This window comes from Musa acuminata, chromosome BXJ3-7 (assembly GCF_036884655.1).
Source record: "Musa acuminata AAA Group cultivar baxijiao chromosome BXJ3-7, Cavendish_Baxijiao_AAA, whole genome shotgun sequence".
NCBI lineage: Eukaryota > Viridiplantae > Streptophyta > Magnoliopsida > Zingiberales > Musaceae > Musa > Musa acuminata.
Window position 1 is genome coordinate 2,111,756 of NC_088355.1, and position 20,820 is coordinate 2,132,575.

At 37.1% G+C, this 20,820-nt stretch overlaps 2 protein-coding genes across 4 annotated transcripts; both read right to left on the bottom strand.

Moving 5' to 3' along the window:
- Positions 1-380: 380 nt before the first annotated feature.
- On the bottom strand, positions 381-7,771 carry LOC135642084 (pantoate--beta-alanine ligase-like). 3 transcript variants are annotated; one of them, XM_065157906.1, is made up of 5 exons: positions 6,627-7,770; positions 5,105-5,218; positions 3,645-3,776; positions 1,089-1,119; positions 381-751 (listed from the first exon to the last, which is right to left on the bottom strand). In XM_065157906.1, exons 1-5 carry the CDS (start codon positions 7,221-7,223, stop codon positions 720-722), a joined length of 906 nt encoding a protein of 301 aa, XP_065013978.1. In that variant the 5' UTR covers positions 7,224-7,770; the 3' UTR covers positions 381-719. The 3 variants fall into 3 exon arrangements, with proteins under 3 accessions (XP_065013978.1, XP_065013976.1, XP_065013979.1); XM_065157904.1 differs by lacking the exon at positions 1,089-1,119 and having other exon boundaries at positions 6,627-7,768; XM_065157907.1 differs by lacking the exons at positions 1,089-1,119; positions 5,105-5,218 and having other exon boundaries at positions 6,627-7,771.
- Positions 7,772-8,156: 385 nt separating this feature from the next.
- Positions 8,157-20,480, bottom strand: LOC103990825 (DNA repair RAD52-like protein 2, chloroplastic). The gene is made up of 4 exons (XM_009410094.3): positions 19,956-20,480; positions 15,666-15,703; positions 14,831-14,919; positions 8,157-8,602 (listed from the first exon to the last, which is right to left on the bottom strand). The coding sequence occupies exons 1-4, from the start codon at positions 20,288-20,290 to the stop codon at positions 8,450-8,452; spliced, it is 615 nt and encodes a 204-aa protein (XP_009408369.2). The 5' UTR covers positions 20,291-20,480; the 3' UTR covers positions 8,157-8,449.
- Positions 20,481-20,820: the final 340 nt, after the last annotated feature.

The window sequence follows — 20,820 nt, forward strand, 5'->3', positions numbered from 1 at the left end:
GTATAAGGAGAACGATAGTGAGAGGTATGGATCGTTTTGCATTTGCGTCGATGTCGACACAATTGTCGAGCGACGAAAAGATCGTCGATACAGATGCCAAGCAACCCTCACTTGTTGTTGCCGCCCTCCTCAACAACCACCCATAACCCCCAACAACGCAATCGTGTACCACGATCGACGCCCTCCGCCACCATCAACTGAAACATTAAGATTATCTTTTTTTTCCGTTAGTAAAACTAATAGCATTAAAATAAATAGACTTAAATATTTCACTTTCGAAATATCAATATAATTTTTTAAAATATAAGAATTGAAATATTAAAAATAGCTAATTACATAAGATAATATATAACTAGCTCAATTTGTTTTGATGCATAACATTGCACGAGAATTTGACTGTAATCCATTATTTAACATTCATAAATACATTTCCAACTGTGTTGATTGTCAATGGGTTTATATCGAATGTCTAAAGACAAGAAATAAACATCAGAGAAAGGTTACAAGGAACAACCTTGTGCATTGTATATCAATGAAAAGACGAAGAGTATCCAGCTTTCTTTCATTTAGACAGAAACACACTGCTTTTATAGGCTGAAGGACCACAAATTCTTTTAGAATCCAATGATAGTGTTCATGGATTTATTTCCATGTTATCTATCAACCTAACGGCGCCAAACCAAGCAGCAATGCAAATCACAGCAGGGCTGTTAATCTCTTCAACCGGGATCAGACTTTCTTGCTCCACTATCTGCATTTGAAGAGTGCAATTGATTTATCGTCACGTGTATATCAAAGCATAAGACACTAGAAAAATCTACATGTCAGCTCGACTAAGCCTGTTTCACGAAAAAAAAAAAATGATATTTTTAAAATATACATATCAGCTCGACTAAGCCTGTTTCATGAAAAAAAATCAACAATATTTTAGCCAGCATCGTCATCGGAAATTCAATATCTCATAATAGGCCCAGGTATTTGTTTATGCTCAATATTCGTAGATGGAAAGAACTAAAATTCACAATGGATTAGCATGAATAAACGCATATCATGAGCTGAACTATTGGTTTTCGGTTTAAAGATCATACCACGAAGAATAGCAACCTTCCCTGTCCAGGTCTGTGAACAAAATATTAGTCACCTTCTTTTAGTAGTAAACAGAACAGGAGTTCAACAAAAAAATTAAGGCACGTGATGACCAGTAACATTTTAGTATCATATTATATCTACATGAATATACACTTACAGTCAGAACAGGAATTAATGCAATTTGTAGACTTACAAGATAAGTATAATTTACTTGTGTGATAGTGGAAACTAGGAATTCAACATGATGGTTTTATTATGGATCACGTGTATGCATATCTTGAGGTGATGTGGTCTCCTAGTTAATAACTATTAGTTATGCATCTAATGTAAATCCATAACCTCAATCAGCTTTGGCAAAAAAAAAACACCTCAACTAACAAAAATATACTCATTTAATTAGAATGAATTGATTCCACTAACAGATTTTGACCTATTAGGTTAGCCACCAAGTGGCTTTGATATGCACGAACTTTTTGAAACTCTTGAAATACTTTGAGCTGGAATAGCAATGAACTGGAATGAAATGCTTTGTGGATTTTGTTTTTTTGGACAGTGTGAGGCAAGCTCCTGTTGGGATCTACGTTGCTAACAGACTTTGAAATTAAGGCCAGGGTTTCCTGGAATTTCTTGTTAAGGTTAGATTTCTAGTATAACAGAGTTCATGAGTAAAAATTCCTGATAACAGTTCAAATATCTAACCGCCAAAAAGGAAAACGAGAAACTATGTTACATGAAATAATATAGGACTTCAGTATTCTAATCCTAACATACTATTCACAACAGGGTCTATAATACCACCCGGGTACAATCCTGGTGGTATTTACCGGTCCAACAACCTACTGGTACATGGAAGAGAGTAAGCCAAACATACCACCTGACACAAGCGATATGGGCCCAATACCAGCAGACTAACACTTGGTACACTTCTATAGACCAATACAATATGGTTAAAATATTCTACATGATCACCCATAATAATATTGTTCATGAGGACTATTTTGGTACAATAGTAAAGAGTTCAGAGCAAGATTCAAGTTTCAGTTCAAACCCCTTATCAATCAATTCCTTGCTAGATATCTATGGGTCTGGTACCTTATTAGTAAACTAACAAATGGTAAGTTGGCATACTACTCAGCACCGATCAAAAGGAAAGAAGATGAAAGAAAGAGGAGGAGACAGAGATAGAGAAGCGGGGGAAGAGGAGAAGGTGGAGGCAGAGGGAAAATACCAGAGACTTAAGAAGAAGCAACGGTGTGAGGCAGCAGGCAGCAGCAAGTGCTACGACAAGAGCATGGGAGAAATATAAATTAAAGAAAAGATAGTTGTTGTTGTCAAGTCAAAACAAACCCCTAAGCCTGATTTTGAACTGGACCAGAAAAAGTTGCCTAGTCTGAGTGTCAGATCTTGGTTAGATCAATGAATATGAACCAATCTGATTGGTTTTCAAAAACATGATTTAAGCAAGATTTTAAATCTCAGTCTATAGTAGAGATTAATTGGTAGTTGAACTAGTATGATACTGTTATGGGTTGGCTTACTAATATACAGTACCCCTGGAAGCACAGTGAGAGAGAGAGAGAGAGAGAGAGAGAGAGAGAGAGGCAGTGATGGAGAAAGAGGAAATAGGGGATGTGTAACTGAAGTAGGAGATGATGTGTACCAAAGGAGGCGGTAGCGACAAAATGAGTAGGAGGCGATAGCAATGATGCAAGGAGGCAGCGGCAACAACATGACGAGGCAACTACCAAGTTGGCGTGACTACTATAATTTAGGCAGAGGCGGAGCGAGAGATGAAAAGCTACAAGGGGGAGAAAGAGAGTTGTCAACAACTATTTACAGCATGAAGAGGAGAGGGTCTGTAAATATAAGTAAAAAGTTCTGAAATGTCTTGGTACTGAGTGATAGACTTACCCTGCGCTAAAACTTAATATGGCAGACAATAATGATTGTATATAACAGTGAGTGTATAATTAATTATATGTGCACAAGTCTGATAAATTGTCATCAGGCTCCTTAGTTGCTGTCATCAGATAAATCAAAAGTTTAGGGAAAAGGCAATCTGTGAAGGATAATACCCTCATCTTATTCTTGTGTTCCTATCTTATCTTGTTAGTTTCCTTATTTCCAGAACAAAAAGATTTTTCGTCCTCGGTTCATAAGTCTCCTCATATTCCCTTCAACTAAGATTCTTCATTTCTTTTGTAAGATTGGTCATATTTAGCCCTAATGTATAACTAATCTTTTCCTTGAAACTTTGTAGAGGATTTAATGATGACCACCAAATTTTGTCCACTATGAGATAGAAGTTCTGAAGTTGTAAGAAGGAACTGTGCATAAAGGTTATACTTGCATTCAGACAGTGTTGAATGGTTATTCTGAAAGACAACATGCCATCCCAAGGAAGTAGGATATATTCATATTGGATAAGATTGACTTTGTTCAATGTAAATGTTACAACAACAAAAAAAAATCAGCAAAGAATCCTTGTCCCTTGTTTAAGCCCATTCATAAACATATGCTTTCTTGAAAATGCAATGATGATACTGTAATGTTACCTCAACATAGTCAATTCTCCCACCAGCTTCTGTTACTAATTGAATGACAAGACTTCTCAGTTCTTGGCATGTGCTTTGCTCATGTAGTGCAGCATACTTGGCTTTTGACAATGAGTTGTAGATGGACAAGGCCTAGGGGACAAAACAATACATGACAAATTAAATTTTATATCATGTAACTGTAAGAAAATCCTATGATGCAGGATCTCTAACAACAAAACAACGTATTATACTAAGATGTCTAGTTTTGCAAAAGAAAAAAAAGATTTCCATTCTAGTCAGCACTAATTCGTAATAACTATAAAACAAACACAAGACTAATAGACATATTTGCAATTTACTATTTTCATTTCATATTGCAGTAACTTAAAGCTTCAAACTGTCCCAGCTAACTCCATGGTCAACCTTTGTTGAAGCTTCAAATGTATCTTAGGGATAACAATTGTGAGATAATTGTGCCACATAGAATAAGAGGCAGCAATATTATCATTTAGAAATATTATCATTTGTGGTGATTTGTCAAAATCTTCTTTCTTCTTTTACATAAATATCCTTCTCCTGTACTATCAAAAAATTCTCTCTAACCACTATAATAGGTTTCACAGACTGAGGTTACATCACACGGATTTCGGCATCACAATGGATGCTAGAAATGGATCCATCCAACAATCAGAGGCTGAGAGATAACCAACCAACAATGAAGTAACCAACTTGAATGCTTTAATTAGAAGGTAGATGACAGATTAATCATATAGAAGAATAAGAAACGAAGGAAATGTTTGTTTATACCTCTAAGATGAGGCAAGAGATTGAAGATCATATACACGGCACCAGCACCAGATGCTCCTGGTATGCATGAAAACTTCTACGATAAAATTGATAAGCTAATTTAATTACAAAATGCAAACTTCTCTGAGCTCACCAGAGCTCATATACATGGCACCAGCACCAGATGCTCCTGGTATGCATGAAAACTTCTACCAGAAAAATGATAAGCTAATTTAATTACAAAATGCAAAATTCTCTGAGCTGCAAACTTCTCTGAGCTCACCAGACCCAGTTGCTGCCACTTTGGCAGTACTAGAAACAATGGCCAGGCCACATTTTTTTAATGTCTCATCAGAATGATTGCTCGATCTAAATATGAGCTACACAGAACTCGTAGCCTCACACAGTAAAAAATCAAACAAAGATTACACTTACCAGAATCCAACTACTAAGAATCCTCAAGATTGGAAAATCTAAGATACTTTTAATTTTGACATGATGAATACTATAATCTGTTTCACGTGACTCAAATGGCTCATGATTGCATAACCAGATTATCATAGACTTCAAATGTTTCTAACTATTTAAAAAGAACAATGAAAGCTACACATGCACTTCGTTAATAGTATCAATAGTATGCACTACAAATATAGTAACACGAGCATTAAGCATTTCTTAGCTGTAAGACAAACCTTCTCTCGCTCCTCAGGTGAGAGGCGCACATTACGGGAGCTCATAGCTAGACCATCAGATTCACGTACAATTTCTGAACCAATTATTTTAACCGCAAAATCAAGATCACGAACCTAAAATAGACCAGCAATCAACAAAAGCACCCAAAGAGTTACTAACATGATGTAATTTTGCTTCTTGGTGATGAGTCATCTAATGCAAATTAATCAAAAGCAGGAAAAAAGTGATAAATTAAACATTCACTAATGCTGCATATTATACAGATATTCCTTCATATAGGCATGAACAATGACAAAGATTACAAGTCGATGGAACGCTAATAATGTCATCCATCGATCAAGCAACATGCAGTTGACAACACAATCAAAGTTTTTGTTCTAGCTGAGTCCACAGTTAATAGTGGTCCAACTTAGCCATTAGTGAACACATTTGGTGACATTAAGAGTCATGAACCAGATGTCTTGAGAAGTGGGGGCCATCATCACAGGCTATATAAAAGGGGTCTACCAAGTAATGCATTAATTGAGTGTAGACATTTATGAACCTAAGTAATGCACATTTATGGAAAAAAACAATACTAACTTTTTCACCTATTTATGGTGCCAAAGAGCATATCACAAACTAAACAAACCAAGTGTGCTTTCATAATTCATTGCTATTCCGATTAAGACTATTAGGCCATCTACACAAATAATATCCCATTTCATCCCTATCTACACAAATCAAGCTTATGTTTTTCAACCTATCAGATGTGAGCCCAACAAAGAATATATGAACAGCCAGAAATCTGAGAGTTGACCATTATGGTCAAATATGTTTAACCTTTTAAAGAACACAGGAGAGTTAAGCTAAGATAAGAGTCTAAGACATCCCAAACTTATGTCTTTTTACATATTAGATGTGAGTCCAACTAAAGTTGTGATGGGCATCGAATGTGTCACGAGTCATGTTTCATAGATGGAGTGTTCAGTAGTGAAAAACATGTTCAAAGTTAGTATAATATAACTGAGATCATTATAGTGGTTATATGAGTTTATTAGAAAAGATAGAATATGGATTATTTCACTTGTAAACAATTAGGCATATCACAAATAAATAATAATGATGAAAAATCATTTAAGATGGTACAAATATTTTCAAAGGAGAACAATAGATTTTGTGCTTAGACGGAATTTAATCAGGATTAATGGTAAGAGGAGAGAAACAAGGAGTTGAATGCTCTTGATTTAAGTAGAATTATTGCCATAAACATAACCACAAAAAAGAAACCCTAAAGGGTTGGAACATTATGGCTTGTAGTCGTTGATGTTTTTCCAGGTCAATGACTTCATACAAAATGCAGAATTTGAGTAGGTCATCCTATTTGGTGCACACCTATGGCAACATCAACGAGTCTAGCATTCACAATAAACTGTTTCCCTCTGGTTCAGCTAAAGTCACGATTCTTGTTCTCTGTGAACTGAACTAAAACGAAAAGGAGGAGAAAAAAACTGCAGAGGAGGTAACAAATCTCGGAGATACCATTCGACAGATGATGCGCCATTGTTGATAGTCCTTCTTGCCGAAGACTGCGATATCGGGTTCCACAATATTGAACAGCTTGGCCACGATGGTCGCGACCCCTCGGAAAAATACCGGCCTGCTCATCCCGCACAATCCGCGCTCCAGCTTCTCCACCCGGACCCAGGTCTCGTGCCCTGACCCATCACCCGCCGCCGCCTCGAGGCAAGACACAGGCGGCGAGCCAGAAGAACCGATGGCGCCTTCAGTCCTCCTCGCCTGAACATCGCCACGGCCGCCGCCTTCACCATAGTCGTAGAGGTTGGTGGGACAGAAGACGGCGTGTACCCCCAGGTCGGCAAGCTTGTGCAGGTCGCCACGGAGGTCGGCAGGGTAGGCGTCGAGGTCTTCTGAAGGAGCAAATTGGCCGGGATTGACGTAGATGGAGACGACGGTGAGGTCCGCAAGGGCGCCGGCGGCGCGGACGAGAGCAAGGTGACCCTCATGAAGGAAGCCCATGGTGGGGACGAAAGCCAGCGTCTTGCCCTTCGACCGATGCGACCGCGACCACCGCCGCATCGCCGTCTTGTCCCTTATCACCTCCGGTTCACTGGCCATCGACTCTTCCTCCTCTCCTCTCCTCTCCTCTCCGCTCCTCTGCCTTTCCTTTCCCTTACACGGCGGCGGGGTTGCATTGAAGTGAGGCCCACCAACAACGCAGACCGTTATGTGGTGTTATGGCGTTATATTCTGCGTCAATTTAACAAAAATACCCTGGACATACCACCAGCTGTCGCGTCCGGCTCACGATGAGGCGGCGCTGCCGGCCCTTCCCCCTTCCCCACTCTTCCCTACGGACGGAGGTGTCGGCGAGGGACAAAGACGAGACAACGAGGCTGAGGTCCTTGATGTTGCAGGATGCAACGTACCTGATCCAGCGCTTGAAGTCGACATTGTATCGGCGGTCGAGAGGGAGGGCAACGCAGAGTGTGTCGATCCGACGCCCACGACCATGCTCGAAGAGGAACCGATCGACGCCCGCGTCAAAGTCATCGGCGGATGCAACGAAGGTGTGGGGGGAGGGGTGGTCAAGGCCGACAGGGTGGGGCTAGCGGTGGCACTAAATGCCGCGCCACCGAGAAGAGGAGGAGAAGGGGGAAGGAGAAAGAGGAGGCACTGCTAAAAGCCCAACATTGAGGACTTTTCTAGATAAAATATCTAATAACTGATACGCATAAATTGTTGAGATTAATATATTTCATTGATGTTTTATGATCTATTCTTTCAATTTGTTTTTTATTTACTTTAAAGTTCTAACATGAAGAAACTAAAATTAATGGATGACAAATGGTCCATAATAAACAAATAAAAATTTCTTTTCTCATGAATAATTTGGTAATGATTGGCACAGTAAGCATTTCCAAATGGTGCAAAATTTAGATTTTTTTTTGTGTGTGTAAATGTATATACTAACATCAAGCATTATGAGCACAATCACTAAAGAAGACAGTAAACATGATTAATACTAAATAACTTATTTGACAAAATGCATCTCCAAATTGTCTAATAAATTTAAATGTTCTTATAAGTTGCACTAAACACCTTGAAACATGAGAATTGACAACATCTAGACAAAGGTAGCAAGAGAACTTAATGAACCACCAAATCAAAATTTGCAAACCACCCAAGTTTGATATTTACATCTGATAACATATGGTTTTTCCTATTTCAGTGAAAGAAATTTCTAAAGCCATACAACATCATGAAGGTGGCTCAACTCCTACGAGCGACTACCAGATTGCATACTGTTTATCCCAAAACAAGAGTTGCATAAATCCTATCTATCATATATTTTTGGGTGTCTCCTCATGGTAAAGATGCAAGCCGAAACCAAATCGAGCACAGGCTTTGCAAAATGCTAGTTCTTCGGCTGCTGCAAGTGGATCTTCAAACCGGCCATCGTTCAAGGACACTGTTGCTGTAGACTCCCTGTGTATCTGCAATTGTACAAGCATAAGCACACAACATTTAGGGAACCTGACAACTTGTTTCGATTAGCAATTCTTTTCTTGGTGAAGCTTTCGGCAGATTATTTATATCTAAAATGAATATATCCAGATTTCTTCTAATATCTGTCTTAAATCTTGTTAGGTCAAAGTCAAACTCCATGCAATTGTAGTGTTTCATCTATTTGTTAGACAAATGTCTTTGGAAATTTTTTATGAAGGTCATTGGAAGGTCCATGATATAACAACTCAAATTCAAATTTGCAGAAAAGATCATTCATTTGAAATTTCAGCATGTTCCACTGTGCAGCCAAATGTGCCAACCGTTAGGTGTTCCAAATCTATGATAGAAGAGCAGATGGAAAAAGCGAAACCAAATGTAAATGGCCTTAAAATATCTTGAATAGAAAGAGTGACAGAACTGAGAATTTCCTGAAACCAGATGCATGTTCTCATATGGTTCTGACACGGTTATTACTCTTAAGGCTAAATTTGATCTGGGAAAAATTGAAAATGTCATTAGTTAATCTTTTCAGTGATTATTTTGCTATTCCTTGTTTAACACATTTTTGTTGAATGGGAGTAACACAAAGAATATCACACCACCATAACCAGAAAAAGGCAGCATGAATTAATTAGGCAGAACGCAGACAACCCTATCTGAATCGGAATATTGCATGAGACCCAGGGCAACAGTATTTTGCAAATTAAAGCAGCAATGACTATATTACACCAAACACAGACAAACCCAACTATATCAGATTATTGGATGAGATAGATGCCAATTCTATGCTTATCCAGAAATGTTCCTCAACTAAATGTAGCCTATAATATAACCATGAGTTGGAGCAACAATAATTTGCAAAAAGGCTTCGAGTTAAGTTCCAAGGGTCAACCTACATATTCGTGAAACTTAATAACCCTTGAAGCACCTGATGGATGATCCAAGTCTAATATAACCAAGGATTGAAATATCGTACCATACCAGAGTTTCGACCTTCTCTCGGTATGGTACGGTACTTTATACTAAACAATATATCGTTCGGTATATATATATATATATATATATATATATATATATATATATATATATATATATATATATATATATAATTTTTAAAATATGTGACGTCACCTCTCTCATCCTCAGGCGAGGCGACGTTGCGTTTATATATATATTAAATAAAAAATACCGACTGGTAGCGAACGGTCCATGTACCGGTTTTCTATCGGATCGGTACGTACCGCCCGTACCGAACAGTATTATTCGAAACTGTATACCTTGAATATAACTATTGGAAAGAAACTTTATAGAGCACTCAAGAGCTGGTTTATCATAAAAATTTGCTAATAAATATCTGTGTTTTCTAAAGTTGCATTTTGAATTAGCACCTGGAAACCAGATTGTTGGACATGCTGCATATAACCCTGTTATAAGTTGTCATTGTAGGACAATCCTAGTCTCAACACTCAACTGCCAGGGTATGTTTCAGTCCACTGCATTATTTTGAGCCAAAACCGCAGACGTGAATCACTTGAAATCAACAGAACTGCCAAAACCAATGAGACCAATCCCAACCCTATCACAATTTAACACTAGAATACCAGACATGGAAGTTTTTCATTAGAAGCATGAACCCAGTTTGGTTGCTGAAACTACTGAGACTTGACCTGAAAGTGCTGAAACCACTTTAATAATGCACTTTTTGAAATTGCAACAACTCTTCCTCATAGGCCCCCAAGAAGCACAAACACGGAAAAAATTAGGATACGGAACGGCAAGGACACGTGTGTGTGTGTGTATATATATATATATATATATATATTGATTAATATAAATTTTATAGTATTTATATATTTAAATTTTTATAGATCCAGTAATGTGAATAAATAAATATCATCATGCAAGTTTAAATAATTAAAAACAAATAAAACTAAATATCCATCTAAATCTAAAGATTCATGACCCAACTAATGTATTAGCCAAAAATAACCATGTAAAATCGGAAACAATGCAAAACCTTTAACAATACAATGGCACTCTTTAATTTTCAAGACAATGCAAAATCTGAAACATAACAATAATATTCTAAAATATGTTAATAATTTGTTAACAATTTAATCAACAGTAAAAAACCCAGATTAAAAAATAAAAATAAAATCAGTCAAAAAATTGTTAACAATATAATCAGCAGTAAAAAATCAAGATTAAAAAATTAAAAAAAAGCTAATAATATGTTAACAATTTAATCTGCAGCAAAAAATCCAAATTAAAAAATTAAAAATTAAAATATGTTAATAATCAAAATAAGTGTTTTTTTTGTAAAAATTCTAAACAAAATTAATTTACCTTCATCGGGCGTCGGACACCACTAAGGAAGAAGCTTCGCGGACGCCGACGAAGTCGCTGTGGGCCCGAGAGCGCGCGGCAATAGTGCAGTCACGACAAAAGGGGATTCGACAACACAATAATAGCATGGTCGCAGCAGAGGGTTCGGTAGCGCGACGACAGTGAGGTCAAGGCAGAGAGGGACTTGTGGCAAAGGGTCCAACAATGCCAACGGCAATGCCATCACGGCAAAGGTGGACTCGAGGCGAAGGGTCCAACGACACGATGACAATGTGGTCGCAGCAAAGGGAAGCTCGGGGCAGAGGGTCCAACAATGCGACAACAACACACGACGGAAGAGAGGGAGGGGGGCTCGGGGCGAAGGGCTCGGCAACACAGTGAGGAAGAAGGGTTCGATTGAGTGTTGATTAGGAAGAAGGATCTCGGACGCCTCCCGCTCGCAATGAAAAATCCAGGTTTCACGATGCCTTCGCTCTGCTTGCGGTGAGGAAGAGTCTGACACATAATCTCGTATCCGACTTAATTAAAAATAAAAAATAAAAAAGGATTTCGTTGGATATACGTCAGACACGTGTCCAGCCATGTCAACAACAAATCCGTGTCCGACATACGTCCGTGCTTCATAAATAGGCCCCAACACAACATAGTACTAAATTACCAGTAACCTTAGATCATATAAATTTGGATATTTACCACCTTAATTCAAAGAACACTGCTATCACAAAAAGGAAGACAATCTTCAGCCTATCCAAGCCTCTAAACATATTCAAACAAATCATACAATCAACATCTTAATAATTCACATCAAACTAAACAAAGAATGATCACAGGGTTTGTGAGGCAATGTACAAAAAAGTTAGTTCACATATCCCCCTCAAACTTTTCTGGGATGCTGGTTGCATTCGCATATGCACTCCCCCCAGAATCTTACAACTATGAAAGTGAAGTTTCACTCTATTTTAATGCATTAGATTGATCAAACTATGTTTTCATGCATTCACTACCAATCATTTCGATGTGCAAAAACATTCACATAACTCTATTTCTAGGGTGAGCCATGGAAAATATTAAGTTGACTTATCATGACTTGAATGTCAAAGATTCACAGGCAGAAATAGCATCTGCACGTGCTGGGTTAAGGATGAGAACAAACTCATCCTTTTGAGATCCTGTATTAGCTAGAGCCTCACATAGTCGACTGCTCCTTTTCCTATATCATTGCCAACTAGTATTAAACATGTTAGGCTTAGGCTATTTGAATGAAAGAAATTCCTTGAATTGATAACCAGGAAAAAAAACAAATATTGTTACTTGATCTGTATAGATCTAGTTGTTGTCATTATCAAGAAGTTTCTATGAACTGCTATATATGTATCTACAAACATGACAAAGAATTGACCCAAACATTTGTCATTCCTAACAGGCTAATTAACTCTTATCCAGTTTTTTAAATAGAATATGCAGATGAACTCCATAAACATTTCAACTTTAACAGAACAAACCACTTCCCAAGTCCAAACATCGTATGTGTAACTTTCAACTCATTCAACTATTGAACTCAAAGAGTCATCTTGCCCACAGCATCAAAGTGACATCATTAACTCCTTAAGCAACTAACACATTTCTAAAAGAAGACTTACCCCTAAAGAAGGACATCAGTGTAAATGGCATATTTATGATAATGACGATGAATTTCAAATTGCAAGCCAAAATAAAATCACATTTTAAGTTGTAATTTATTTCCTATACATAATTTGCTCAGTTATCTAATCCTTGTAAAATGGCTTGCTTTCCCTAGATAATCGGGCCCCAATAAAAGTTAGTCCTAGTTGACTCAAGCATGGCAAAACCTATTAAATCTCTTTGTTAACAGGTCCATTATTTAACACATGCAATTCGGCAACATTTACACCACAGTTTGTAGATGTCTGGAAACATAAATAACATAGCTTTTCATGCACATGTTTATATCAATTTGCAATTACCCCCAACACACTCACTGTTTACACTTATTCTAATTTTTGCCGGCACTGTGCATTGCACAGGTGCTAAGCTAGTCATCCAAGATAGAAGATGCCAAAGCACAGGGCTCTGTCATAAATTCTTTAAAAAATTATTAATGTATTGGTTGCAATTCATCTTATATATAGGACTTTCTTTATGCTAGACAGTTACATATGTTATCTCAAGAGATCTATCAAGCATTTAATAGTCAATATAATATGCTAATATAAAATAGGCTAAGCTAATGATAAGGAATTTCCCACTTATAGAAGGAAAGATTTAAGGCCCTTAAAAGAGTTAAGGCTGTATCTTGTTCAGGATTTTTCAGCAATTTCACATGTATTCCCTTGAACATCCAAATTTCTCAACATCTAGAAAATTCCTTTTACAATTGTCTTTTTAGTATTATCAACCATGCACAAGTTACCTTTTACTTATGTACTTCACATGAGTAAGAAACACATTTAATGACCTTTTTTCTGACATGTAGAAAAATTACATCATGTCCATGTCCTAGGTTATCAGATCATGGTCATGACCTAGGTTACCAGATACGCCACTATCTCACTTCTATTGGTGCTTTGTACTATAGTCCTATTCCAAAGCAAGCTGTGGGTTTGAGAGAGTTGACAGTTTCAGTGATTGAGGTAGTTTTAGGTTTCAGCAATTTAACTTGTTTGGGAATGAGTTCCAGCAGTTATGATACCAGTCAAACTAATATGGGGAGAATCTGTCTGCATTATGAATTATAATAAATTTTTTAGATTCATTCAATATTATTTCGTATATGAACTTAAAAAAGAATAAATGTGTGATGATACATGAAGCATTTAGAAGACATAAGTTCTTAGACACAGAAAAATAAAGATCTTATAAAACTAAGAAATAATTTGTGCTAATGGATTTTGCCATTTACTCTCTCCATTTTAGGCACCTAAAGAATGGGTCTTGCTACCATCAATAATCCATTAATAACCGGTAGATGCTCTAAGGTGTAAGGACCTTTTGAGTCTGATTGGAAGGTCCCAACCTATCATGCTAACCCAAATTGCTCAAGCAATCTAGGAGTTTGAATGAAAATATATGCATGTGGCGAACATCTATCTTATGGGTAATTGCTTAAAACCTCCAAGATTTCAGGTTTGCCATCTTCATGCCATAAGATGGTCTGTTACATATTCATGCTTTTTTTTTGTTTAAACAGGCCTTTTTTTTCTCCAAGTGGTATGAACCAGCATACGATGTTATGAAAACATAGTGCATCATACCCATGATATTGAAGGATAAATTTAGTAATTTACATCGCTTTTTTCTTCGTGATACTACGTATCCAAAACATCATATGCTGGGTCATTAATCATTTACATTTGGACATAAATAGCACTATTTATTAACGAAAAAAGGATGCATTTCAAAAAAAACAAAAAGGAAAATAATTTGCAATCATGAAACTACAGAAAATTGGGCTTTTTCTGCAATTGACCTTTATTATTTAATGTTATTAGCACATATCAGGTCAGGCATTTTCACCTCTTCTGTTTTCGATCCTCGATTTTTGTTGGCTAAGAGGGACACAAGGAGTTAAGAAGCAACAGAAAAATGTAAGTAGAGGTATGGATCAAATATTTCAACTTTAGCATTGTGACCAAGATATTCTCTTCCAAACAATCAATTAAATGGTGAACAATCTGGAAATAATATGAAATAGCAGTTTCCAGACAGGTTTAGTATGGATACATGACACAATTCTATGAGAACGGATACAAAGAGGTAGACATCTTAAATTCAAGCATTCCATCATATAATCAGACTAGACAAGAAGAGGGGTAAAAGCATGAAATGAAAGGTGTTGTATAGGTAAGTACCTCCCCATCTAATCCTCGTACGGTAACACGATACACCACAGTCACATGATTGTCTGAAAACTCAATAGCACGTACTTCTCCACACCAGCCTTGTGATGCAAAAGCAGCAAGAAATTAAGAGAAAAAAATCAGATTATATATGATGCTTGGCTGCATTAAAGTCGATGATAATTATGACCGCCTAAATTCAAGAACAGATATTTATGAGAGTATACACACGAGAACTGCCAAGAAAACTAGGCTTTTATCTCAATGCCCCAGTAACAGATTTTCCAGTTGGTTGATTGGTAAATAAAATTTTCGTGGTATCCTTCAGCACCAATTACCAGACAAGAGTAAATAATACTGTAGAAATAATCAAAAGAAAATACTATCTGCAATGGGATTTCCGTCCTAAGCTACCTAATAACTCATATGGAACACTATATACCAATTATAAATCAGCAAACAGATGGAGAAATTTGATTGACAGAAACATTAACAAAACTTTGCAATCACTTTAATCATGAATAAAAAATATAGGTAACCAAGTTCATTTTATTGCTCAAATTTCAACCAGACCATCTTATTGTTGTAGTTCATTAGAAAATGCTCCCAAGAGTCAACAATCAAAGAAGGCATCAGAGTGAATTTCAATATTGTACTCTAAATTAGGCATGTTGCAATAATACTGAAGAGAAATTAACAATGTAAATTATGTTATACTACATTGGCTGTGGAAAAACACATGATACAAACTCAATCATAGAAGATATGCAACTTAAAATACTCCAATTTTGCACATGGCATAGGACAAAGTGAAAAGGGATGTATCGACAAAGGAAGAGAGATTCACCTGGGGCATAGAAGCTCAGCATTCTATTAGCATGATACCTACAAAAACAACCATACAGTGTTATCCCATTAAGCATACTTGATCCAGTTACAAGTTAAACCAAGAAGCAATCATAGACAGAAAATGGGTCAACTGTGAAAGTAGGCAAAATCAAACAAACAAAAGACGAAAAGGTAAGATTTAAATGAATGAATGTTGCATGTGCCTTAATTTAATTTATTCTTTATTGAGAACAAAGTTGGGTAATGGGGTCATGTGACGTATACTCCTCATTACCATTTTAAAAAGGTATACTTCTTTATCTCGATTATTATGGTTCTTTCTTTTAACTTACTCCAAATGTATATCAATGGACACACACTGAACAGCAGTTCTAAATTCTATGCCACAAATTAATAATTTTGTGAGCATATTGAGCTACTACATAGCAGGAACTTTATGAATTTTGCAGATGTTCAGACTGCGCTCATAAGCATACAGTTCTAGAGCCATCTTGAGCTATGTTTGAATGCCCTAAGTATGTTCAACAAAATAAGCAGAGATCGTTATTGAAAAATAGTAATAAAAAGCAGAACATGAGGATAAAAGGCTTTGACAGTAAGAAATTTGATTTACCTTAAAGAGAAGATGGAAAGAAAGATAACAAGATGACTTCAACTGTCCTAAGTACACAACATTAACAGGCCATACATAATGTTCCAAAATTTCATGGTCATCTACTTAGATCTTCTCCAGCCAAATCTCATTAATAAAAATTAAGAGTAATAGGACCTTCTTCTATTCTTTCTAGTAAAGTTTTCCTTGGCTTACTTCCTCTCCTTGCACCACTAATCTTAATCAACTCACCTTGAATCAGACTAACTACAACATCTATTCTTTGAAGTTTGAACATATATTTATCACATAATGTGTTTCTTTTCATTTTATTCTCTATTTTAGCTATACTTATTTGTTCGTGATGAAACATGTTTATTTCATCTTCTCTAATAACTCAGCACATCTACTTCAACATTATTATCTCGATTAAACTAACTTTTTATAAATGTTGTTCTTAACTAACTAGTACTCCACCACGAAAAGCATGGTTGACCTTATAATTATTTTATAAATTTTTCCTTTTAATCTTAAGGACATACAACTATCACAAAAAATTTGTGAAGTCCCCTCCAATTAGCCACCTCCTTTAACTAAACAATATCTTCATCAATTTCTCTAAATGATCCAAAATGCCTAAAACTTCTACTTACAAAATCTTATCCATTCTTTTTAACCACAGCCTTGGATTTTATCTTAAAAATGTTAAAATTACATTTCATATGTTTGATCTTAATCCTACTCAGTCTAAAGTCTTTAGTTTAATATTTGCCTCATTAACTCAAGTTTATGACTGATACCAACTGAATTTTTATTAACCAAAATAATATGATTTCAAATTAGACAAACACAAACCACATTCACTGAAATCATACACAGTAAAGCGAGAAAAAGGAGTGGAAGAATCATACAAAAAATAACTATAGTAAAATCTATTCAAGTTTACAGTAAGTCTCTAGTTCAATATGATGCAAATATTTAGCCTCATACAGGTAGAGGTTTGAATAAGGTTGTCTAACATAGATGTATTTTCCAAATGAATGTTCCAAATGAAAATTTTCAAAACAAGACTTCAATCAAGCAAATCAATTATCACACAAATCTATTCACAAGTATAACAAATATGAGCTAATGCGATAATAAAGTACAGAGAAAGAGCAAGAGAGAGAGAGAGAGAGAGAGAGAAGTAATCTGAATATGAAATTCTTATGCCAACAGCCGCTTACATCCACCTCATCAATTAACACACAAGCCTATTAACAGACAGATCTTCCAAGCTAAAAATAAGATTTTATGTGAAAAATATTTGTCACAAATTTATCAGAACAAAATTCTATAGACAAGCATGTAGATAATGAGATATAAAACTCAAGCATAAGAAGGAACCTGAAGTAAATCCTTATGATGGTCTGGCCACCTATGTCCACCAGTCAGGCACATCATGAAGAATCTAGTTCCACTAGTTTGGTCATCTTCTAGTTCACCGGCACTGATCTAAAGTGAGTACTTCATTCTAGATAGAAGTGCAAGACCCTCACGTCCAATGTTTTCTCCCATATAGAAAAATTACTTCAGAAGCACAATGGACTTCGGAGAATATTTAAAAACAATTGCTCAGTTATTTGAAGCTAAGAGAGAATATACCTTGAGGAAACCTAAAATTTAATGCTCAAAAGACAGTTTTTGATCCTTCAAAAAGCCCAAATTTTAAGCTGTAAAGAATACATAGTTGAATAACACCAACCACTCAATGAATCTTGGTCTTATGGACCAAAGAATACTCAACCAACTAGACAGTAGCTCACTGTAAAAGTCTTGATGATCAATATATCAAAAACAAAAGCTCAAATTGTCCACCTATGGTCATTGTCTTTATCTAACACAACTGTTCATATAGGCCTAATATAGGCCACACCACCCATGGGAAACTTGGGCCACATGAAGCTTGGACACTAATAAGCCCTTTTGTGAAGCCTGTTATTACAGCACCTAGGTTGGGGTTGGCCCACTCCCTGGCCCACTCCCTGACCCTCCCTGGACCTCCCATTGGTAGGAGACTTCAGACTTGTACACTGGATCAATCTTTCTTATTTATCTCTTATCATGTTAGTTGGCATCTAGTTATCCATTATGTTAAGTTTTATACTCTCAATAAATTTGTTGAATACTAAAAAATCTTACTAACCAATTTACATAATGCAATGTCATAAACTAGTTAAGGCTAAAAGCCTGTGTCCCTAGACTAAGTAATTCCACAGTAGTTAATCAATTGAATTATAAATATATATATATATATATATATATATATATATATATATATATATATATTTGTGTGTGAATATATATTAAAACAGTCTTGCCAACTGAAAATGCTACATTCCAAAATTCTAATTGGGGTGGGATGCTACTATCCACTGTGTTTGAAGGATGTGGTTATATTTTGCCTAAAGTTGTCCATATTTTGAACTTCATATGATGGATGAAAATGTTATTTATGCTAAATTTACAATTTGTTCTGCCTGCTGGATGATTCTCAGATACATGAGGAAGGCAATTGATCTATTATGTCTCTCTTTCACCTCATTCATTGTATCAGCGCCTTTGAGTTGGTGAACCTAATGGGGAAGGTTTTTCCTAAATATTTTTTACATTTTTCTATATATTTTTCACTGCATATCAGGTTCCATGAAGTAATTGATCTTGTTTGATCATTTCTTTATAAATGCCATCCTCCCACAGAAATCATTTTGATGGAAGCACAGAGTTAGAATCATTATCGATTTTGTATGTGCAATTCTACTAATCTTATTTTTGCTTTATTTTTATAAAATATAAAGATATAAATAGTTTATCTTATCAATAATCAAAGGGTTAAAATGGACTCTCTAAGCAAGCATGGATAATTTTTTTAAAATTGATGATAGACCTTGCTGCTTATCATCTAGCAGATAGTTAAAATTTTAAGAGGCAAGAAACAACATTACCCTCCATCTTCGCAATTTAAATGAGGCACCTGATGATGTAGGTCTGGGATTTTGGAAACTGGAAGAGGGGATAATTTTTTTAATTTCTGATCTTGACATGATCAGCTTTACAAACGTTTGATATGACAAGCTATCATTCAGATGTTGTGACAATATTAAAAAAAAAGTAGAATTTTATGATGTTAAAATATATATTATTGGAAAAACATCAGGAGAAAGGAAATTGAATTTTCGCGGAAGAGTAAATAAGAGAATAAGCAAGAAAGAAGCAGAAATGAGGTAGAAAGAATAAAGCAGTTGTTAAAGGGATAATGATTGAAAGGGAAAAAATCTTTTCTCCATGCATTATTACCCAACAATTCCAGTGACGCACGGCCTGACTAAGCTCTTGATTTAGGAATTTTAAAGTAGGAAGACGAAGGCCATCGAATCAGGCTTTATCGAACTCAGCTAACAAAAGAAAAGCCATGGATGACCAAACATACGTTGCTTGGTCTGCAGTAGCACCAAAGAGCCAGCTATGGTAGAGGAGGGGCTTCGCCATGGATGACCGTAAATTTAGGCACCGGCTCGAAGTCAAAGTCAACTAATAGGCAATCGAGATCAAATAGGTCCGGAATCTAGGCTAAATCCTGATCGAGAAGGAGAAATCAACCGGTACAAACGCAGTGGAGAGTTCGATGAACGGTAAGAAGAAAGAGATGGGAGATACCAAGGGACGGAGTTGTCAGCGGCGTTGATGATGTTGTCAGGTACTCGCTTGTTGAGGTCGCGGAGGATCTCCTTGAGGGGGCGAATGAAGGAGGGCGTCAGGTCGAGCGGCACGACGTAGTTGGAGTTGGGCACACCTCCGCCGCCGGTCTTCTTACCGCCGTTTCCCGACGCCCCGGGGCCTTTATCCAGTGCCGCCGCCACAACCGGCAACACCGAGGGCCTCCGCCACCGCCCGCCAGACGCCAAGAGAAGCCGCGCGTCCTTGACGGCGGTGACGGCGGTGGGAGGAAAGGCCGATCGAACAAAGAAGAAGGTGGCTCCGGTAGATTCCATCCGACGGTGAAGGAAGGAGACGGAAGAGCGAAACGGGGAAGAGGCGACGCGGAGAGAAGGGGAAGACCTCCAAGTCTCCCTCGTCGATGTGTGGAGTGTCACCTCTCCACACAAACAACAGACGTTTCTATTTGGTTCTGTTGCGCCGATCAAACGAGCACTTGAAAGTGCTATCGTCTCCGTGTCGATCAAGTGACGCAAGTAGTCCGTGACTCGCGGCCGAGTGAGTCCATTTTTGGGACCCGCTTAAGGGCCTGCCGATGCGTCCAATCACAAGCCAGAGGATGTTGGAGGAGTATGCATTGTGGTATACGTCGACTTGTAAACCAAACTGGTTACCTTCCCGAAGCCGGCCCCACGCCTCCGCCATCGCTTGGCCATACTTGCAGGAGCAATATTCTTCTCCTACCCGTTAACCGTTACCCAGTCCTGTCCCTGTCTTTTAACAACGCTGGAGCCCGTCTAGCTTCTAATAACAACCGGGTATGAAACGGGTGACGAATTCGTGTAATTGCAACACCTATCCTCTG